Source organism: Callionymus lyra, chromosome 8, assembly GCF_982586985.1.
Source record: "Callionymus lyra chromosome 8, fCalLyr1.hap1.1, whole genome shotgun sequence".
NCBI classification, from domain to species: domain Eukaryota; kingdom Metazoa; phylum Chordata; class Actinopteri; order Syngnathiformes; family Callionymidae; genus Callionymus; species Callionymus lyra.
The window spans coordinates 2,813,185-2,837,141 of NC_141825.1; the positions used below are offsets into that span (position 1 = coordinate 2,813,185).

General features: G+C 39.1%; 1 protein-coding gene across 1 annotated transcript in view; it reads right to left on the reverse strand.

Annotated features, from left to right (window-relative positions):
* LOC148072703 (PDZ domain-containing RING finger protein 4-like) overlaps positions 1-23,561 on the reverse strand; it is a 66,891-nt gene extending 43,330 nt beyond the window's left edge. Inside the window, exon 1 of the mRNA XM_087797103.1 lies at positions 23,273-23,561. Coding sequence (XP_087653229.1) covers positions 23,273-23,341 — 69 coding nt within the window. The 5' untranslated portion in view covers positions 23,342-23,561. The remainder of the gene's footprint in view (positions 1-23,272) is intronic.
* Positions 23,562-23,957: the final 396 nt, after the last annotated feature.

Here is a 23,957-nt window from a genome sequence, read left to right on the forward strand (position 1 = left end):
GAAATATCGACATTCCAGAAATTGAAAAGTAAGTAAGTAAGTAAGTAATTTTTAGTTATATATCGCTTTTCCAGACCAGGGTCACAAAGCGCTTAAACAATCAAAACAATATTCAATAAAGTATATATTTTAAAGGTCAAGATAAAACTGATAACACAACAGGAGTTCCAGTAAATCAAGGAAAAGCCTGAACAAATAGAAACGTCTTAAGATGTTTCTTAAAGGAGTCAGTAGATCCATCAAGCGCAACTAATGTGTCATTTAAATTGGTCTTGGAACTCTATTGTACCTATTGTACTCATCAGTACGTGTCTGTTTGTACAAAACTCTTTTAATTAAAATATTTACATTAGAAAATGTTCAGAAGCCCTGAAAACTGAAAAGAATTGTTAACCATAACCACGCCCACTGTGCTGTGAATAGTCCAGGATCTGAACCGGAAGTATCCACCTCCAGGGGACTCGTTGTATAAACAAAGCTGGTGTGATTGCAGCTGGCTGGAGGAAGAGTAATGTCCATTATCACATGATAATTTCTCCGCTCTCGTAACCTCTCGTCAGACGGGGGAGAACTTTATAAAGTTATGATCAAGATGAATAACTTACTATATCTCGGCAAGGAAGACTTTAACATTTGAAAAAAGTTACCCAGGAGAGTTAAGTTTATATTAGTTGCACTTTAAGCACTATTTGAATATTGAGTATCTCTAGTTGCCTCTTTCGTAAAACTTTCAGCAATAACTCAGTGTTGCTCTTCAACAAAGACCCTCAGCAACCTCCAACAAAACACAAATGACTTCATTGGGAAAGTAATAAAATAACCTGTCAAAACATGCCTGTATGACCCGAGGTGTTGCACAGTAAATGAGCCGTAGCATTACATGGCTTCTGATGGAGAATACATTAATAAGAAACTACTCCACCTGGCAGTGCTAATGTATGCACGAGAAAAAACAACAACAAGCAACTCTTTTGATGAACAGCTGGCACCATTGTGGAGTCAAGAGCTTCAAGTGGAGGGAGGAAATGATTACCAAGCGATGAACTTCCTGATTAATGATTCAGCCGTTTCTTGGAAGTTTCTTCGAGGAGAAAATGAAAAAAAAAAAATGGTGTTGATGAACATATTGAGCTTATGGAGTGAGTCCATCTTAGCACTCACTCACTCCCAATGTTTTGACACGAGAGGGAAAAACGACAGAACCACGTTCACTGATTGCGGCGAACAGCCGGAAGATCTGGGCTGGTGCGTAATGTGGTAATGGTATTCATGTGTGCTACGGTGGGGGGTGTTCTTCGCACTGTCATGGGAACCATAAGTAGGCCACGTATGTGGCGACTGGGGTGGTGTGTTTGGGGTCTCCTGCTTTGTCAGGCTCTGGTTTCCTCAGCTAATGGCGCTAATAAAGCATTGTTCATGCCAGGGTCTGTTCATTTATTCTCATTCTGGAGAGCGCTGGGGGACCACCACTGCAATCTGCCTGCACTCACCAGTTAATACCGTGATAGATTGATGGTCGGGTGCATAATGGAGGTTCTTGGTGCATGATATTGTTCACAACATGAGTGTACTTCTACGAGGATTTGTCTAGCTACTTCACAGGGCAATATTAAAAACAAATCCACTATGATCCTGTTGATATTATGTGTTTATTCAGCATCTACACTTGACTACAGTTCTGGTCACTTGTGGCCTTAGGGGAGGGTCCCACACTCATGCCAGGAACGGAGGACAGATGTTCTGACTCCCCAACACAGAGTGGTTGTATGGTTAATGGCGCCAGTAGGAGGGTGTCGTAGGAGGACATGATGTCAAATTATATTACCCTGTAAACCTTCTTTCTTTCCAATTACACCTCCTTACAATCAAAGTAACAAATCTCGTTCTGATTTCTGTTGGTTTAATGACATCTTACAGAGACGTAGGAGCATTCTAGACATAGTGCTTTGATCTAATTTATCACACAAGTAAAAACAGCTAACTGGAAATAGCCTAGCACTTTATTTGTTCCCAACATCCTTCCATCACAAATGAAATGTATGGGTATGTAGAAGATGTTTAGAGATACTTGAGCATGAGCCTGTTGACTGGCTTCCATAGATGAGATACAGTATATTCCACATCTACAATCATTGACTCTGGTCTATCATTGTGCTCTGAGGTTCATCAGTGAACAATGTAAACTGTTTGCCATAGCTTCTGTGACCTCTCTGTCTAAAACACGCTTCACAAATTGGATGACTATGTTGTATAAGACTCTTCTCGGTATGATCCCCACCTATTTAAGCACCTTTTTTTTTTTACAAACCAGAAGCCATTATGCCTTGCTTTCAAATGATGTTTTGCACACATCTGCTCCACGTGTTTGGACCTTAATGGGAAAAAAAGCTTTTAGTTTCTCTGCCCCATCTTCTTGAAATACTCTCCAAACTGAACTTAATTTCAAACTTTTATTTCACTGGAAGCTTTCTGCTACATTTTAAAACCGAAATCCACTGAATAGTGCCCATGTTTTTAAATTGTTACTGTAAACACAACTCCTGGACTTTCTTTGTCGAGTATCTCTTCAGGTTTTTCAGTGTTTGTTTTGTTTTCATTGCCTGCCTTTAGTTCAATAATATATGTGTTCTACTGTCGTCCTTCTGAAAGAGTTATTGATCTCAAAGTTTTAGCTGCATTTAACCTGTTACGATTTTATAATCTTGTATCTGATCAACCTGCTGTGCCTTCAGGACACACACCTGAGCCAGTGCGACAGCGACGGTTAAATAAGGACAGAATAAAGCATGACATCAGTTGCAGTCGAGGACCTGATGGAACCTCAGAACAAAGATCTCAAGCAGACACAGCTACATCACTCTTGGTTAACTGAAGACATTAACTCTAAAAAATAAACTTGCTTTTAAACTCTAATGTTCAATGAACTCCCAGACATTGAATAGAATGACCTATTCAATGTGTCGCTGTTGCACAGCAACTATCAAGGACATGTGTTGGAGCTATTTAATAGTACTAACAGTTATAACAGTTTCAATAAGTGTGAAATTGCATATTCAACACCTCTTAAACCTCATTACAATGGATACATTTCACTTGGCTTTCATTGATTTTATGAAGTCAAAAGAACAATCTAATTGAAGTACGAGATACTAATTGGATTGAAATGCATTAGGTGTTCAGTTAAAGTAAGCTAGAACGGCTATTACTTCTTCGAAAGGGTTCACAAAAACCTTACATTTTTTCACTCAGTAATGCTGCTGCTTATTATTGGTATGAGGAAATACAACCCCTTCTTAAGAATCCTGTACGGAAACTGTTAGGTATTTTATGAAAAATAATAAGTATTTAAAAAAATAAAAAATGATCACCATTTTCTTTTGTAAAATAGGTACATTTGAAAAAAATTTCAGAATCAAACTCCATTCCCTCAAAAATTAAAATGATTGCGCAATAAAATACAATACTGTGATTTGGAAAGTTAATAAATAAGGTTCAAGACAGTAACAGTTAAATTTGAAACAATTAAATAATAAGTTACCCAAATACAATCAGAACATATTAATGCACAGAGTAATTACAGTATAAAAGCATTATATAACAATGTTCATTCTCATATTAAGATATCGTTGCTAGATTTCTCCAAATTAAATAATAATGGATGCAATATTTATTAAAGGTGCTTGTCTTTCTTTTGAATGCACAATGTTTCTTTAAAGGTAGACATCTGATTAGACCCTTCAACGGCTGAAGTTGAAGAGTGAGAAGCTTTCCATTAAAATAGAATAAAACCCAGAGGTTTACTGTATGTCTTTTGAAACACTAAATATTGTCACAGAAGTTTTCCAGAAGCTTGTATCTTTAAAGATAAAGGATCAGAAATACCTTTAAAAATGAAGTACCGAAAATAATGTACTAATTGGGCATAAACAAAAACAAATGGAGAGTGACCTTTGTTTTGTTAAAAGTTCAGGTATGACGTTGTTGTATCAAGAGTTCCTTCAACAACTTTTTCATTGTTGGCTTCTCGGGGCTTTAACGTCATCTACCGTTTGATGACTGTTCAAGCACGGGTCTATCTTGACTACAAAGATTCCTATTTGTCGTCTCTCACTGTAAAAGGAGACACAAAGTTCTCAACTTATATCCCATCATGTGCTGGATGTGTGACTTTTCTGTTTCCTGATCATGCATTACAATCAAACCAAAACTTATGATTTTATGTTAAAAAAAGCAATTTAACCGACTTCCCCTTTGTTCTCTTACACCAGTGTTCATGACTGGCAAGACGTGAGCTTCATTTATGCATGGTCTTGGCAGGGATCATGACTTCATGTGGAGCCAATGTAACACTAGGCTGAGACCAAATGGCTCTCTGGTTGGAAGGTGGTGCATTGATGGATGGCATCTGCTCCACATTCACCTAGTGTTTTATAATTAGATGAGCCAAAGAGCTGAGGAGCAAAGCGTCTGTTCCTCGCTGATTTTTCGAATGATTAGAAGTCGTGAACACACGCAGAGAAGAAACAATAGATGGAGACCATTAATGTGAATAATAAAACGCTATTATAACTACAGTGAGTTCAAATGATATACTGTTAGCGGGTATTTAAAGTTGGAAGTGAGAAGGATAATTAGTCCCAAGCAACAGAAGCACCAACTGGTTAAAGCTTGATAACATCTGGTCCTTTCTACCAAACAAACATTTAGCATTAGATGACAACTCTGTAGCGGATGGTCACAGATGTCCATCTGCACAGTGGCTGGCAAAAACAGAAAACTAATTTCCATTGAAAGAAAACGACAAAAATACTACTCTTGCTCGTCCAACCGTTCACATGGAGCTAGTTACTTGTCTAGTTGATATTACGTTTAGTAAAAGAGTAACTGTTGTCGGCCTCTGCTGTTTCATCATATAATTAACCGTACAACATTTCAACAATAATAAATATTTATATATAAATATAAATATTATTGTATGATTCAACTCAAATAAAGAGTAAAGAAGATCAATCTTGAATGCTTACTCAGCTGTTTTTATCATATGTAATGCATATTTAATATGTCATCGTTGATTGTAATTCTACAGGCTTAGTAAAATCTGCTTGCACTGGCATTATTGTAGCGACTTCAATTATTAATTACCTTTTAACAATAAAAAATGATCTAAAAACACTTTGAATACATTGGGGGGAGGTCTTTTTCACAAAATGTTCAGAGGAAAAATAGTAGAATACAAGTTTGTTTTGTCTGGTCTTTCTCATATCTACTGGTTTATTGTGTTTGGTACACACAATGTAATGAAAAGGTTAATTGTTTTAAATGAATGTTATAATGCGATATTTTCAGTATTCTATACATTTCTATACCTTTTTTTGCTTGTGTTAAAGACTAAGGATGAAGTAAATGAAATCAACAACATTTAGATGAGTATTTGTGTCTTGTTAGACTCTTTGCAATCTGCCCTGTAGTTCCAAAACCATGAAGTTACATGAAATGGTTAGTGAAGTGCAGGTGGAAATCCTGTCGAGTCCTTCAAGGGATGTTGGCGGGCTGATAGTGGGATTAAATATAAAAGCTGGAATTGACTTTCCAATGAACCCACCTGTTTATTGTAAAGATAAATCATCCATTATACATCTGACGCTTCAGTGCTCTTCTAACATATGTTGGAGGCAGGATTTGTCACCTGTGACGTAAATACTCATTTCAGCACCTCATTCTGCTGATTTAAGTCAGAATAACTCAACTGAATGATGTCACTTAAGAAGGTGTATGTAGAGGAAAGCAGACATTTAGACTGTGTTTTGAGCAAGAAATGGTTAGATTGGTTCACATAAACGGGAGGGAATTTGGATTCTCATGAAGAGCTTGACGCAAAAAATTGGCCTTTTTTAATGTGGATTTATATGATTTATAAGACTGATGTCCTAATCTTCATGCCGGGTATAGCATCATAAAGCTGTCATCTTTGAAAAAGTCATATGACTAAGATGGTTAGAATATGATGATTTCATTTATCTATCCCCTTCGAGGAGATCTACGGCAGTCAATGATTGTAACTCAGGGAAAATATTGACTAATTGCATCTTAAACTAGCCTCTTTAAATGAAATATGAATCTAAATGTGTTTTCAATCAATAAATATGGAACAAAATAATGAAGGATAACAAAAATTAATAAATAAATAAATGGATAACGAACATGAATTTTATGAGTCAGATTGTTAACCTCATTATTTCCTTCTGCTGAATGGCGTTTGTGGAATTTACATTGAAGTAAAGCGAGAGATCTCCAGATTAAAATGTGGCTCATGACTGATGTTAAACTGTTAAGTTACTATGACTTGACAACGCACTGCTGTTTCTGTGTTGTGTGTGTAGTGTAAGTAAGTAATTTGTATTTATATAGCGCTTTTCCAGACCAGGGTCACAAAGCGCTTAAACAATCAAAACAATATTCAATAAAGTATATACTTTAAAGGTCAAGATAACACTGAGAACAACACAGGAGTTCCAGAAAATCAAGGAAAAGCCTGAACAAATAAAAACTTCCTAAGATGTTTCTTAAAGGAGTCAGTAGATCCATTGAACACAGAGAGAGAGGAAGATCGTTCCAAAGCTTAGGAGCAACAGTCTGGAAGGATTTCTCTCCTCTGGTCCTGAACCGTGTGCGAGGAACCAAAAGTAGATTCTTAAAGTAAAAAAATAATGGTGAAGTCGTGAAAGATCTCAGACCCGCCTTATGTTGTTTCTGATTGGTTAATATTGCGGTTAACATTAAGTCTTCTGTGGTCACCTGGAAAAGGCAAAGCCCATAGGAAAAATGTGTTGCTCATCCGTTGTTCAATCTCATCTCTTGAGATCAATTTGAGATTCTCATGTTCATATCATTCTGTGATCATTTGCTTCTGAATTACTTCTCCAATGGGACCCTTAGGAGCAAGACATAATCTAAAAATACACCAGGAAGACAAAGGAGGTTGAATTGAGAAAACCATTTGAGTGATACTTGAGAAGCAGGATAAACAGAGGAGATCTCATAATTATATCCCCTTGATCTCAATTATATTTGAATTAGAATCAAAAGAGAATAACATGAGATCAATCTGAGACTTTAATGAGACAAATCTGAGAAGTATGAGCATTAAAAGAGATCTTACACAATGTAGTCCAGAGCTGGGATTGACCCACAACCTTTCAGGCCATGGACCAAAAGACTAAAATCTGAGCTAAAGCTATGACACCATATACCTGCGCTACATATGAGAATGATAGTCGCAACACCTGGTCCAGGCTGTATTTGAGAAATAAAAGAACTAATTAAGAATGCAATTTAAAAATTCATTATCTTAAGCAATTAGAAAAGACTGTAAAAAAAATACTTAATATTGAAAAGTTAAAACAGTAAAGTATTTTCACAGTAGATTCAATCAATTTAAATGAATCAATTAATAACCACTCTGTACTTCATTTTTTTTTTCTTTCTTTTATTTCAACTTGAATTCTCATCCATACAAATGAGAAACTATTTTCATAATAGTTTAAATCTAGTTAAGTGCAAAAATAAAGTAAAGTGCATTTGTCTAGTAAACAAATGTAAACCATTTGAACTATGGCGTTATACTAACTTTTATTTTGAAAATAATAACAACCCGCTCTGGCTCTACATCTGTTGACAAAGGCTTTCTTGAGCTCATATTGAGATTCATTTGAGAGCTTGCACTCCACTAGAAAAGAGAAACTGTAAGAGAATCTGAGAACTCAAATATTCGAAGATGGTACAGTACGTCTCAAACCACTTTTGTTTCGATCAGTGCTCATTTATATCTAGAAGATGTAAATGTGACATGAATGAGATCTCATCTTCAATTTTGCTTTGCTATGGGAGTGGACCAACGTTTATTATCATAACAAAAAGAAATATAGGCTATTGAATGGGCAAATCTAAGTGTGATTAATGTCATGTGTGATGTGAGAATGGCTCAAATTGCGTGACTGTCATTCTTAAAGAAAGACACTTGATAGCTCCGACAAGTTTCATTTAACTGCTAAAGTAAAAGTAAATGTTACTTTTTTTGCAAATCAATATGATGTGAAGCACAGAGGGAGTAGGACTCAGTGACTGAGGGAGTTGTATCTCTCCTGCCTGGTCGTAAGAGTCTTTACATCATGAAAGCACCCGGGGCCCTGCAGAGCCATGGACGGCAGTGTCAGACGAGAAAAAAGGTGTAACTCCCTCAGTTTGTGACTGTCAAATTCAATTGTGCACAAGGAAGAGCAAGCAAGATATATATACACCCGAAGGAGCAAGGATATTGCCAAGCTGTGTGTTTCCTGAAATACAACTCTCCCTCGAGCTAGGAAATCTTGTGGAAAACACGATTTTAATGTGTGCAGGTGCAAAAACACACAAACAGCTAAACAGCACTCCAGAAGAGGAAACACAGATGTCGGCAACAGGAGGTGCTTCCTCCTTCCCTCCATCCTTCCAATGCCCTGGTGAAAACACAACATGATTTCTGCTCAAACATATCTATAAATTTACACTAATATTGATTCATTCTTTGTCCTTTAGGCGCTCATCTCAGAAAATAAAGGTAGTCCCAGGTCGATATTATTCCTGTAAACATTCACAATCGGTGTAACCTTCATAAATCCTCATCCTTATTCACATTTGAAAGAAGTTAGTTTCCTGACAATCCATGTTAACGTCCTCGACTTTTATATGTGACACAGACCAATGAAAGTCAGTGTTAGTGACGAGCCAATGACAGTAATGGACTCAGAACCGCCTCGGCAGTGACCCCTCTACACGTCCTCTGTCCCTGACTCGGAGTGGCACACACTCCATTTGTTTACTCTAAGACAGCCCGATCGATGCACAGTGTGAACATCTAGAAAATACTGTGACTCGTTTATTTGTGCACGGAAGTCACTGTGCATTAGTTGATGTGTTCTTTCCCACCACAAATCAACAGAAATTAGGTGAAATGGCTTTTTCTAATCACAATTAACATTGTATGCTAATCCCAGTGCATGAATTCACTTTCTGTCGACTTCATTTTATTGTCTACACTGCTATGACACAATAAATTGTCTTGATAAATAATTCATTCTTATTTAAGATGAGATGAAAATATGATGAAGTCTTCCAATTTTGTTGGTGAAATCTACCCTTAATTCATGGATTTGAGTCGTTGTTTATTTGGCTGTTGATTGGTATCATACAAACAGAGAGTGTGTGAATAGTTCTGTCTTTGTGTGCCCTGCCCCCCTCAACCCACATATGGGATTAAGCGGGACGTAAAATAAAAGAATGAATGAGAAGTTGCGATTATTAAAAGCAGCAATGTTCGTCATAAATAGTAATAGACATATTTTATGGAGTCAAAAGAGAGTGCCGAGTGTGACAGTAGCAAACAGACGAGATGAAGAGTCAGAGTTAAAGGTGCTCAGGTTCTCAATGGGAGTGAATAGAAAGAACAAGATCAGTGGAAGAGCCCATCCTAAAAAGTTCAGAGACAAATTAAGAGACGCCAGACACGGTTTGGTAAAGGAAAATAGTGCAGAGATCGCCATCTAGTGGACTCTGATACATATATATAAATAATGACACTGCTTCACGAAGCTTCACCAGACCATCACTAGTTATAACTCAACACATTGCCCTCTCGCTTCATTCACCCTCATGGGACTTGACTTTTCTTTACATCTTTCTGTCAATGAAATTCTTCTTTAAATCAAGAAAAAAAAGTGAAATAATCGATACAAAGAACAAACACTCAAAAAAGATCCTGCCCTCTAAAATAACTCTTATTTACAACAAGGCTTTTTTCTTTATTGTTCTCATCACAGAGTCCGTGTCAGCAATCTTCAAGTCTTTTTTTCATTTCAAATCCAAATTTGACTTTTTCAGCACCACGAGGCAGACAGACAGACGTGCCCCTCCTCAGCATGTCAGTCTGCGAGATTTTGAGATGGTGAGAGAATCTGGGTTGTGTAGGAGGTGCCGGGTTGACTACGATGCTGCGGGGGAGAAAACACTGCCGCCTCACAATGATTGAATCTATTTCCTACTGTGCTGGAGAGCGTATCACGACGGGACGTGTTGTTAAAATAGTTCAGCTCTTCTTCTGCGGCTCCTATTGAAATGTGGATCAGAATGACACGCACGAGATTGACTGCGATAAACAAGAGTCATGTAGCAATTTAAATTCAGCGAACTCTTCCGGTAAGAAAAAAGGAGTAAATCAATGGACCTGATGGATCTTGACTGTGGACCAACTTGGATTTTATTTCTTGATCTGCTCAACTAACACTTGCTGAGGTGAAAGAAGGTGTTGGGAACGACTCATTAAAAGTGAAGCCTCTGGATGTGTGTCAGTGTTTCATTGTGGCACTCGTGGAAACAACCAAGCTGTAGATCTGATCTCCACTGAACGTCTTCCATGAAACTCTTTCACTTAGTCACATTTGGTCAGTTTGAAGTTCATATATCTTTACACCAACTTAAGATTGACTTAATCAAAACAATATTGAATAAAGTATATACTTTAAAGATCAAGATAAAACTGATAACACAACAGGAGTTCCAGAAAATCAAGGAAAAGCCTGAACAAATAAAAACGTCTTAAGATGTTTCTTGAAGGAGTCAGTAGACTCCATCAAGAGCAAAGAGAGAGGAAGATTGTTCCAAAGCTTAGGAGCAACGGCCTGGAAGGATTTCTCTCTTCTGGTCCTGAACCGTGTGTGAGGAACCATCAGTAGATTCTGATCCACAGACCTCAGAGCCCGAGCTGGGGTGTAAGGCTGGATCAGATCAGTGATGTAAGGAGGAGCCTGAGCATGAATAGATCTGAAAGTAAGAACCAGAATTTTAAAGTTGATCCTGAAAGAAACTGGAAGCCAGTGAAGAGTTTTAAGGATCGGAGAAATGTGAGTTCTTCTACTAGAGCAGGTCATAATTCTCGCTGCAGAGTTCTGAATCAACTGCAGGTGAGACAGCTCCTTCTTGTTAAGACATGAAAATAAAAATATCATCATATGGTGATGTGAAGGCAACAGTGGAGTTCACCAGATGTCCTCGGACTCTGGTCTTCAGAGGCGGTTAAATGTGAGTTCTACCATCCTCCCCGTCACACTGCTGTCAGAGCACACTTATCAGTGGAGCTGCAGGGTCCGTCTGCTGACCCGGGGTGCAACACCCTGTGTGTCTGGCTCACCCGAGGGCCGCCGTGACACCCCACACCCTCCCCTGAGCCGCTCTGCCTTCACCTTCAAAGCATCTCTGACCTCCAGCGGCATCGGGATGTGCAAACACACACACACCTGTCAAAGAAAACCCACACCGCCCGCCTTCACAGGACACATAGACTAAAAAATGAAAGTAAGAAAAGACGCGCGAGAGAAGAAAAGATTGAAAAAAAGCGAGTATGAGGAGTAGTCTTGCTGGGAGCGCTCGCACGCATGAACCCGAGGCTTTGTCACCCTTTTTATCAGCTATAGATCACGCAGGCAGCACCTTGGCTGACACCATCCCATTTCTCCAAATGTCAGTGGAGATGTTGCCGCTGATATCAAACGGCTCGGGGGGAAAGTGGACGCCAAACACATTGTATATAGTCCAGATAACAGAAAGCCTGTGTAGCCTGTCAGACCTTCTGTCATCTTGCAATGAAAAAAAAATCCTCATTTTCTTCCCACTCTTGGTCATACTACACTATTAATAACTTTTCTTGTTTAAAAAAAAGGGATTTATAATGAACAAAATGAAGTGACAATTCAAGACATTATTAGATTGTATTGTGTTTTTGTATATTATTGTGTTTTTGCTTTATTCATATGTGATGTATTATGTAAACTGTCTGCATCTTTGTTGAGGACTACAGATGGAAAGTAGCATTGTGCTAAATCTGGTGCAGCCATCTTTTTAATGGAACTGCACATAGTCTTTTTAAATAATAATAACTTAAAAAATTAAATATCTTAACCACATGTTGCAATCTCTCAAGACCGGGGGGCCAAATATGGCCAGAGAAGTGGTTTTATGTGGCCCACCAGATAGTTGGCTAGAAATAAAAGTACATCTATTTACACATAGATATCAAGACCTTTAATAATAAAAGTTGAATATTTTGAGAATTTATTATCGCGGAACAGAACCAAACAAGAATGTTGATCAAATCGTTATATTTAAAGAGTTAAATATATAGTGAGTGACCACAGATCTGATTGAAAAACAGCTCATCCGACTCCCCTCTCACAACTAATGCCTCTTATTATTGCACAGAGAGCGAAATAAACACCTCACCCAGGCCAGTCATAGTGTCTTCATTTATTTGTCTGCAGCAACTAAACTTTCATAGAAAAATATTTATATCAAAAGGTTTGGCATTAGTTAATTTAACATGACTTAATTTTACATGCATTTTCTTAAGATTGTCATTTGAATGACAATTATTAGGTTATCTAAGTAATTGCTTTTTATATGAAATTTTATATTTTTGTTTTCAGTTCATTATGGAAAATGTGTATAAAAAAGGAAATTAATTAGTTACACTTGCAACACAGACAGACTGTGATAGTCTGATGAAGCTTCATGAAACAGTGACTTTCAAAGTCCACTAGATTGCGGTTTCTATAACAACTGTTCTAATGAGACATTTAATATTTTTTAAACAGATGGCGCCACCTACTGACCACTATACAACATGACACTGTTTCATGAAGTTTAATCAGCCCACTACTAAAAACAAACTGAAGCAACACATATAACCACATATCAACACCATAGCTTCTCAAGACAATATTATAACGAAAGTGACCACTTATCTTGAGATATCAATATTCGCTGCTCGTCTGGGTTAGCAGAATAAACAAGCGTCTTCTCTAATTGCTTGTCGATGTGAAAAGAGATGAGTTAATGAGCGCCCTTATGTCTGCTTAAACACTGATAATCTGCAAAGAGCAACCCCCGGATGCAGATGCACAGCCTGCTGTGAAACTCACAGCTCTTTATTTTCACTAGTGTTTGTTGTGAAAGGCACAAGCTGTCAGGCCTGTTCTCATCTCCCGCTCACACATGCTCCAACACACACTTACGGACAGAAGTTGGACAGAAAAAAAACATCCAGATTTTCCCCTGAAACCTGCAACAAACACATTCATATTTACAGTAAACAGGCACAGATGCAGAGAAGTATGGACCCATGTTCTCTCGAACATGTTTCTATGAATAACCCATGTGAGATGAAGTGAGCAGTTGGTGGTCATAATTTGTTCTTCACACAAGTAGTACAGTGAGCAGCAGGTTTTGTTGCTTTATCTACTAAATTCAAAATACTGAAGCAGATCATTCATGGCCATGAGAAGTTCCTCTGATGGCTTCAACAAGAACATGTATGTTGAGGAGATTTAAAGTGATAGTAATCCTCCCACAAGCTACAATCATGCCCTGCTTTGTTTATACAACGAGTCCCTTAGAAGTGGAGACTTCTGGGATTGATGATGCATAGTGACAAATGCTTGATCACAGCAGATTGGGTGTGGTTATGGTAAACAAGATTTAATCTCCAGAAAACCAAAGTGTTTTCAGTGGGCGGGGCTTAAGCACATATTCTAATGTAAATATTTCAATGAAAAGAGATTTTTGTACAAACAGACACATACTGATGATACAATAGAGGTCCAACATCGATTTAAAATACATTTAAATCAACAAGGAAATTACCCTTTTTTTAAAAACAATAACTTGTTATTCCTAAAATTTGATTATTACATTCAGTACTATAAATGTATGTATTTTATTTGCTAACTAACTGTGTTATTATGACTACTTGGACTGTATTTCTTGAAATCATGTTGCACTTGTTTGTTTTACCGTAAATAACAAAATCTATCCCTATGATATGAAATCCAAATATCTGTTTCGTGTCTATTCTTTCTCTAGACAGGTTTTGAATATATATATCAATCTCTACCATTTAATTGTATTGATATAGAACAGCTTCATCAAGCTTGTATGGTTAGTAAATGATTCCTAATCCCATTAGTGAATTGACGGCATCACTAATCGATGACTAATAGATGATTAAACACGTGTGAAGACGCCTTCGGTTTTGACGCCTGAAAGCTTTTCTCTGCTTATAAACAGAGTCATCTCGCAGCAGGTTGAATTGATTTGATTGATGTTCTGGTTCACTGGGAACCTCGCGGTGAAGCACTCTGGCATGCGCTTCATCCGCTTCTTCGCTCTCTTTGTCCGACTGAAGTTGACGGAGTTTGATCTTGATGAGCTCACAACAATAAAAACCCTCGGTGTTACTCAGAGATGACGACACGCTGATGTCACCCCGATCCCTGAAGACTCCCCCCTTTATCCCGATGAACCACTGAGGGAGCAGAAATTGAAAAGGGAGGGGGCAGAGAACGACTTTCATAACCTTAAAGACCTTGTTTGCGTCTGAAATTGGATTCATTTTCCCAGCACATGCATTAGATGATTACCTCCGTGAATACATCAGTGGCAGGCAAAATAAATTCTCCAACCACGAGACACGTTCTTACGAGCAGCTCGTCTGGGGAGAAACCCAGAGCAAGCTGATGTGGTAGATAAAAACCAGCTTGAAGTGTCCCGTTGAAATGACTGAAGACGTGTAAGTAGACGCAGATTTGATGCAGCGGCAAAGGTCAGCTGGTTCTTATTGAGATAAGGAACAGATGAAAAGGAAAAGGTCAGTTCATCAGAGCACTCTGTAATCCCCTCTGCTGCTCCACACCGAGCATTAGTGGACTGACTGATAACCGTCATGGACTGCAGCCTTTTTTGGGGGGGACTTAAGCTCACCCTAGGACCAAGTGAACGTCCATATTGTACCGTCTATGTGGCCAGAAACATTTTGTTTAACTTATTTCTATCATCATTATCATGTCGTAAGAATAATTTTTCAGTAGCAAAACATATCCTACTTTGTTTTTGTCTGCTGTGTGATGTCAGGGAACATTGTTAGCGTTACATACCGGGTCTCTGCAGTGGATTTACTTATGATAATGAAGAATTTTCTAGTGAGAGATAACAGTGTTTTATATGTTTTTCACAAGAATAAAGGGTTAGCTCCCCAACTGCGACTCTCTGGAGGATCAAAGGAATGTTTGATTCGGAGGATAAAACAAATGCTGCAGGAATCTTGTCACTGAGGATATTTTCTCATGAATTAGTATTCTCTGACAAAGATCGGATGAATCTCTGTGTCGATGTTTTCGTCTAAATCTTTAAAATGTAATGTCAACTTAAAATAAAAAGTGTAAATTTACGTTTTAAGTATAGTTTGAGGCATTTATTCTGGATTATTTAAGAATCTTCGTTCTAAAGAAGAAAGTCTTCAGATAGTAAGAAGAAGCTGCAGTATGAGTGAGAACTAGATTATACTGTATATGTAGAAGACATATTCATGTTCAGGTTTTGTCTCGCGACCTTCAGAGGTCCAGAAGCCTCTTCAACGTCGAGCGAGGCATCTGTGTAGCTCATTTAGGATTCAAACCCACTTAGCTGACAGCGATGGAATCTGGTTAGAGGCGGCAAGAGCATGCTGTGTCCGATGATGAACCTGCTTCATTTCCTAACATCATCTATTTGTGTTTCCCTCGTTCGTGTCTCTGCCCGAGTGAGTTGCAAAGATGATGGACCATTGTGTTCCTCTGGAGTTGACAGAGAGCAGCGATGAAAGTCAGGATTAAATTCAGAGCTAATTTCTCCTGGTGTGAAGCCAAGATGAATCTCCCTCCCTGCCTCGCCTCGCCCTCTCACTGCACACCTATCGATTCTAATGGCTGAGAGACATCCTTCAGAAGACATAATGGGACAAGAAGATGGATGAGGACATTTGTAGCCAACAGTCTGAGGGAGGAAGGTGCCGGTCGGCTGAGGAAGAGGTTTCAACGGCCCTAATGTCCCGTTGAACCATCAGCAAACAGCACTTATATATTGTATATATGGGTATTTCGACAGTAAAAAAAGGTCCTCCTTAAAAGTAAGCTCTGTTAGTGCATCATTATAGAACATGTTTTTTTAATAGGTAGCATAACCTTATAGTTACACTCCTCAAGATCTATAGATATGTCAGAACTTTGGATCATATTTCAACTGCTAACTGCACTTTCCATACACATCACTCACGAGCACGGTGCTAACTAAGCAGCAAATAAAATGCCACTGCACCATCATCCATCAGGTGCAGCATTTCAGCAAGCCGTGATCCATGCAGAGTGTTCCGGAGGAAGCTGCTGCTGGTGATAGCTGCTCAACCTTTTACTAAATGCATATCCATTTCACACATGGTCAGCTGGCTCACAGGTGCAGCATTAAGTCCGCCGTGTCCACCTTAGACCTCCTGCACACCGTCGCCTTCAAGTTGCTGGAACGTGGAGGAAGCAAATATCCATCTCGCTGAAGGATGTCTCTTCACGCCGAGAGCAAATGGGTTCCATATCTGCCTCATTTCCCCAACGCTGTCGAGGCGGTCACACTAATGCCGAGCTCATGGTCGGACCCTGAAGAAGAATCATTACATTTATCCTAACGAGTACAACATTCAATTCATGAATACACAGTTAGAAACTAGACAAACTAAGTGTGGACGTTGTTACAGTTTCATTCTAATTCACATGACTCAGTTGTTTACACCTCATTGAGCCCAGAACCTGTTTTCCATGTGCTTCTAAGATGAGGCAGAAAAAGATTATTTTCCTGCATTATGAGAGTTTAAAGAGAATAAATGTGAAAATAGGTGATGTGACTGAAGCCAAACCTACTTAGTCCCTGTCTGTTGTGGGATTGTGTGTCCCTGGAGTTACTTTGCATCCCTATGCCTTAGTTTGGCAGTCTTTGTGGGTCAACAGTTACAGAAAAATCAAACTAAAAACCTAATGTGTAAGTGCTTTTATGTTCAGAAGTGTTTTGTTTGTGTCAGGAGCAGAGCAGGGATTCCTGTTTTCCTCCTCCCCCACCTTTCCTCATGGGATTTAGTGCAGGACAAGTTTGGCGCGGAAAAATGGCAACCTTTTTTTTTTTTTTTTTTTTTTTCCCGTTTTTATTTTTATTTTATTTTATTTTATTTTATTCTATTTTATTTTGTTAATAGTGTTAAATTTCTTATTTTTGTAAATAATTGTATATTCTTAAGATCGTTTTTATTTTATTTTGTATTATCTCTTTTATTATTTCTTTTTCCTTGCACTTTATTTTTTTAAACTGCGCTGTTGTGAAAGTGTGTTTCCCCTCTGGGGATGAATAAAGCTTTTCTATTCTATTCTTTGTGACTGTCTTGCTTTTTCCATGAAAAATTCCTGTTTTGTTTTTACAAAGTTCCTTTTTTGTTCTGACATTACTGGCATTAAATATTTTATAAAGTAGACCTGCTGTTTCATATCATTTTGACTACTTCATTTCGAATCTACTTTATACTCAAACACAACTCACTCAAGTTCCTTATTTTCTTTTTTTTAGACAGTTTTAATTCTTCTTGTTGGATTTTCAAGTTAAAGGGTTAGTTCACCCAAAATTAAAAATGTTCTATTCACCCTTAGAGTAAGTAAGTAAGCGATTAAACGATCAAAACTATACTACAAATATATGCTTAAAAGATCAAGACACCACCGAGACGAACACAGGAGTTCCAGAAAATCAAGGAAAAGCCTGCACGAATAAAAACGTCTTAAGATGTTAGAAGACTCTATAGGTTCTAGACTCTATCAAGAGCAGAGGGAGCCTGACCATGAATAGATCTGAAAGTAAGAACCAGAATTGTAAAGTTGAGCCTTAAAGAAACTGGCAGCCAATGAAGAGTTTTAAGGATTGGAGAAATGTGAGTTCTTCTACTAGAGTAGTAGAGTAGGAGCCGAGAGACTGCTAGAAACACGCAAGTATTGATATAAACTATAAGTATAATAAATATATGCGTTTTATAAAAGATGGACATTACAGACAAGCAGCATGGAGGTATGGAGATGTTTTGAAGTGTGTTTTTTTTGGGTGAAGAGCAAGACAAAGACAATTGAGCTCTAGTCGCTACATTGTTGCCTAAACCTTAAAAAAAAGAATAGATAACTCCTAAAAAAAATCCCAATGCTTAGTCAACATGAGGGTGAGTAGAAAATCAGTAAAATTTGGGAGAATTATTACTTCAAGGAATTATTTTTTATCGCTATATAGCTCTTTGATAAAGCGCATTCAATTATTAAGATCTTATTACATCATCACATTTGTTTGAGCATATTTAAGTAAAATAAAAATATACTATACATATCAAAAAACATATTTAGCTTAAAGTATATTCATATCGTCATGCTTACAGTTACTCAAGTTATATATTTTTTAGGCCATATTTACATTTTTTTCTTCCATCTGTCTTTTGGCTTGAGGGTCCCTCAGAACAGTCACCACAGACTCACACTTGAGATGAATATACTATATTAATAAATGTCTTCGTCTTATGTTTTTTTTCGTCTCATATATATTATTTACAAACATAAGTTAAGAAACTTTATTTTTATTTCTTGTGTTACTATATCAATAAATGTCTTTGTCTTATATAAAAAAAATGTTCTTTGATCTATCAGCTGATCATTTAAACAAGATAAAGGGAGCATTAATAGATCAACATGCTGCTGGAATTATTCCGTGCTGCTTCATGTATTTCCTCATCAACAGCTGCTAATTAGTCCCTAAAAATCCTCGCATCACTGGGTTCCAGCGGGTCAGGGACGGAGCGTCACCCTCACAAGGGTCTCACCAACGCGATGGGAATTACAAAGCTGTGCTTGTCCAATCAACTCCGGCGTGTTGTTGTCTGCGGAGTGACTTAAGTGGCACGCTGGTGGAGAAATCAAGTCCTGGTCGGCTCAACAGGTTCATGCTTGAAGAAGAAAAAAAAACTGTACGTTGATTGGAAAGCTGACTGGAGTGGAATCCAGTAAAGTCCAGGTGTACAGGAAATTGGAGTGTCAGAGGAATCGATGGAAAAATCAAGGAGAGCAGACAAAGAAATGGAAAAAGTGGGAGTTTGGAAAGTGACAAAAGGGGAAAGGCTAGAGGAGAGTATCCCTCTTGTCTTGTTGCTCAGGGAAGCTGATACCATAAATAAAAGATGTCAGTAGTAGTGGGATAGCTTTGCAGGCCAGCTGAGAGAGGTGAGCCCATTTCCATGCAGAACACCCACGGCCGTGAGAACAGAGGGGCGAGAGCGAGAGACAGAGCCGGCTACTCATAAATCTCCCGCAGCTCGTGGGGTCAGGGTGAAGGAAAGAGTGTCAAAATTGTTTTCGGGGTGCGAGAGGAAGGGGGGGGGGGGAGTAACCAACCACTGCGACTGACTTGTGCTCCTCAAATCAAACCTGCTGCAAGGCCGGTCAGTCACGCTGTGACACCAGCGAAGCACTTCTGCCTCATTTGCATTCACACTTTTGCCAACTCAGCATTATCACCACGAGAGAGCGAGAGAGAGAGAGTCTGACCTGAAGGCAGAGACACTTAAGATGAGACAAATCAGAGGAGGCCATTAAAGGATGGATTAGATCAGATATGCAGAGAAGAGGATCAGACCCTCATGACAAGCGTCTTGTGACAGCAGTGACAGCAGTGACAGCAGTGACAGGCGGCGCTGCAGGAGTTTCCATATCCGCCTCCAAAATAAAGTCTGTCCATGGTCTGTAGCTCGTTTCCCTCTCCAGAGTTGACGTAAGCATGTATGCACACATATTCATGCCCTTGTTAGCCAGGGGCTGTGTTTGTTTACAAGGGAAGAAACACTACAGCGTCGTCTTCATTCAGACTGTGCAGCAACACAGTCACAGCAAGATCAACTAACTTTGAATATTCCACCTCACAGTGCAAACATTATGACTGTGCATCATTTCATTTACAACCATTTCTAGATTGCGTAGATATCATTTACTGTGATAGTTGTGAGAGACAAACAAACAAACTAAGAAACAAAAAGAGGCTTTAAAAATAATAATTATCATTATTGTATTCCAATCAATTAATGTGTATTCTATGTAAAAATATAACATAAAATAACTTATTAGTATTACTACTTACTTACTACTTACTCATATTTCTTTACATTATGTCAAGTATAGATGTATTAAGAGTATCATAAAGAAAAAGAGAATACATATAAATTCAATGGTTAGGTGTCAGAAACATGATCAATAACTAAACGTTTGAGGGCTTCCATACAGGACCATGCTCAAGGATGATGGAAGGATTAAAGGAGAACACGACAGAAACAATCTCGAAATTGCCACTGATCACTGCAGCTCTCAAGTCCCTACACAATTCAATAAATCAATAAAATGTACTTTGAAGAAAAAATATATAAATATTTTTAAAAAATAAAACATTTTCATAGATGATCAATTTAAAATTAAAATTGTAAATAAAAATGATCAATGCTTAAAACACTTAATTATAAAAAGTGACAACTACAATATGTATATTGTTTTAAGATTTTCACAATTATAAAATATATATATATTTAAAAAACGAAATAACGACAAAACTAAACTTAACAAGAGACGTACACGCTGGTGCGCCCTCGTGTGGAATCATCGGGTAATAGTGACAACAAAAGACCTCAATGTTACCTTTTTACTACGAATGGAAAATACTTTATGTGACTTAAACAAAAGTTACATGAAAATCAATTGTGTGAAGAATTAAAAGTTCATTTTTGGTATGTGGAAATGAGATCATTTTCAAGTCATGTCAACCTCCAAAATCCTTTGCCTCTGAACTAAAGAAAGAAAGGTTTAAAAAGACACATGAAAATAACTTTCAAATCACACCTCCATCATCCTCTCAAAGTCCACCTGTTCACACTTTTAGTTTAATCCCTGCTTTGCTCCTTTCACCTCCCCACCAATAGTCAATTCCCACCCTGGTGTTTATCCTCCGCTCTCCACATCCTGGCGGCTCGACTCCCACAGCGCTGCTCAGAAAGTCTGGGCTGATGTGGAGCTTCCATACAAAGTATCCTCCTGTACCAGTGGGTGGACAGACGTGCCTGAGAGATCCTGTCAACAGCGAGCGTGCTCTTGGAGACGAGCCCACTTGAAAGATACTGATCCCTTCCACTAAATCACAGGAAAAAAAAAAAAAAGTAGTCTGCACAATTTCCTAACAACTGACGAAGAGAGAGACAGAAAAGCCAGGATAAGCACCTAGACAGCACTATTTTGACGCCCCTTAAGAGTGAATTAAAGGGCCGGTTCTGGCCTCTGGACAATTGTTTTTTCGCAATTTATCGCAGATTTTAGAAGAACCGTCTGACCATCTGTGCGGTTGTAGGTCCGTGTGCTGGAGGAGCTACGGTGGAATGTAGGGGAGACAGTTTAAGTCTAATGAATGCAGAGCGTTGTATAAAATGTCTAATGAGGCTGTGACTACAGCGGCGTGACGGCGCCACTGAAGGGTGGACGGCGTGTGAGATGGTGGTGGGCGGCGGGGGGGTCACTTTAAGTGCGTGTCACAGATATTATGACGAAGAGCATCGGGGTTGAATGTCAGGATTAGAAGTCCACTCTTGTACTGGAGTGCTCATCAAATAATTAATCTTCAAATTAATATTCAGCAGTAGCAGACGCTCTCTTAGCAACCAGACGCCAACATTTGTCTCGCCTACTTTTTTACCGGCTTCAACGCCACGAGAAGGTAAGGCACGTTAAACATTTGGCGTCGCCTTCATTTAATTGGATCGTTTCCAGACTCGAACGGAGACGACTGTCAACACGCTGCAGATCCCTCGGCACACACACACTCGAAAAGAGGACTTTGCTGTGTTTATTTACTTTTCCAAAGCTGAAGAACACACAGTTGGAAACGACTTGTCCTGCTTCAGCTCCAGCCTGCTGGCTTCGCTCGGACTTCACACGCTCAGTACAAATCTCTCCAACTGCTGCGCGGACCGACGAGCTCTCGCTTATTTTTTCCAGCCAATGACAGACGGACTCAGTACATACTATCCATCCCAGCGTGGTCACATGGGATTTAAAGTCAACTTTTCTTTCTCAAGAAAATTCAACCAGAGATGCATACTGTATATCGACCATGTCTGGCTTATATCGGAATGTGCAACCAAGTTACATTCCACAATTTTCCCACTAGTATGATTGAATATTTCATCCAGTCACCACATTTATATGCTCATAGATGTACCTTTCACAATAACACAACCCTTACCTTCTTCAAAGGATCGTTTCCAACCACCTATTGAAACGAACCACGTGAAAATCATTCCTGTGACACGGTTCAGAGAGGAGAAGCATAATGACATGACTTTAAATCATTGCATACCAGCTCTGTGTTGTCAAACATCTGTCTCGTTTCCAGTCCATTAGTCAATACGAGGAGCGACAATGTAGTTCTGAGGATCATGAATTCAATGTAAAGACATGAAGCCGAAAAAAACAAGAGTTTTCTTAACACACCTTTATGACTGGAAAATAATGGAATACGCTTTTCTTTCAGTTATTACCGGAGATTTGCTTTGTTCTACGTCTGTAGATAGTATTCTTGCCATGCTTGGGAAAGCCCGTTTGTGTAATCGTTGTGTAATCCAAGTTGAAGACAAAAGTAGGATATACAATCTAGCCTTTAAAGCTTGTTCTTCTACTGGGCAACAAAGTTGACTCTGAAACTAAACATGCTTAGTAAAGAACCAGACCAGTCATTTTTACATTTATACACATAAACTCTTCTGTGTTTTTCAAGAAAATTAATAATAATAACTAATACTCTTATATGGAGGCACCTTCATTGCCACTCAAGGACACCGTACAACAAAAACAAAACCACTTTTTTTTTAGAAGGAGGAAAGAATCAGCACCGTACGACAATACAAAAGTAGTAGTAAAGTTCCAAACACTGCCTTTGACCTTCGACATAGAAAGATAGTAAGAGTTATCTATGTTTAAAAGCAATCCTGAGACCGTACTGTATTCCAGATGAAACCTGGAGATCTTTCTTATGAAGAACATAGTTCAGCCCAAACGTCCATGACTTTGTTACCATGAGCCCTCATTGAGAAACTCTCGAGACTGAACTGTCTTCACAGCTGCATCCAAACATCTGTGAAGAGGGAAAGACTGTACCTAAAACATCCTCCCTGCATCTATTCTGAGAGGCATCTTCCGACGAAGAAGCGGCGGCAGCAGCATCAGCAGAGAGTCATGAATCACACACAGCACCGACTCAACGAGGACGAGCGTCAGCTCACCTGAGCAATCTCATACAGCAGCTTGTAGTGTTCCTCTCGCTTCTGTAACGTGCACAGATTGCAGCCCATTATTGTGGAAGTGCCAGGCGTCCGATTCTCCCCGAGTAGGTGCACGGACACAGAGGGTCACCCTCCACACTGGAGCGCCGGTTCTCATCAGTCACTCTTTGGCGAGCATCCCTGACAGGCGTCCCGCTCACACATGCAGGCGGAGAGGCGTCAGTTTGGGGGAGAGGGAGCTCCCTCGCCGAGTGGAAAGGGATGCGTGTTGAGATTTGGAATCAGCCTCAGCATCAGCAGGTCTTCTCCCTCCTCTCGGCTCCCTCAGACTCGCACATTCACACACTCGCGCACCGGATTTGTGACTCTCTCCCGACCAGACACTCCCCCCTTTTTCCACTCGGGAGTAGCGGAGCACATGACTACGGTATGGTAGCGGCTCATGAATGTTGGAGCAGAGAGCTGGGATATTCATGAGGGAGGCGGGAAGGGGGGAGGAGACAGCAGGGAGAGGGAGAGCGAGCTTCCACTGAGGTGCAGTTAAACAACAACATCCTTTGTGTGAGCAGCTCCTGCACACGAGCTCGACGCCGACGTAGATCCTCGGTCAGGACGGATTCAAGGGACTATTCTCAGGTGTTTCTGGGACTCTCAGGTGTTGACACATTTAAAAAGAAAACATAAG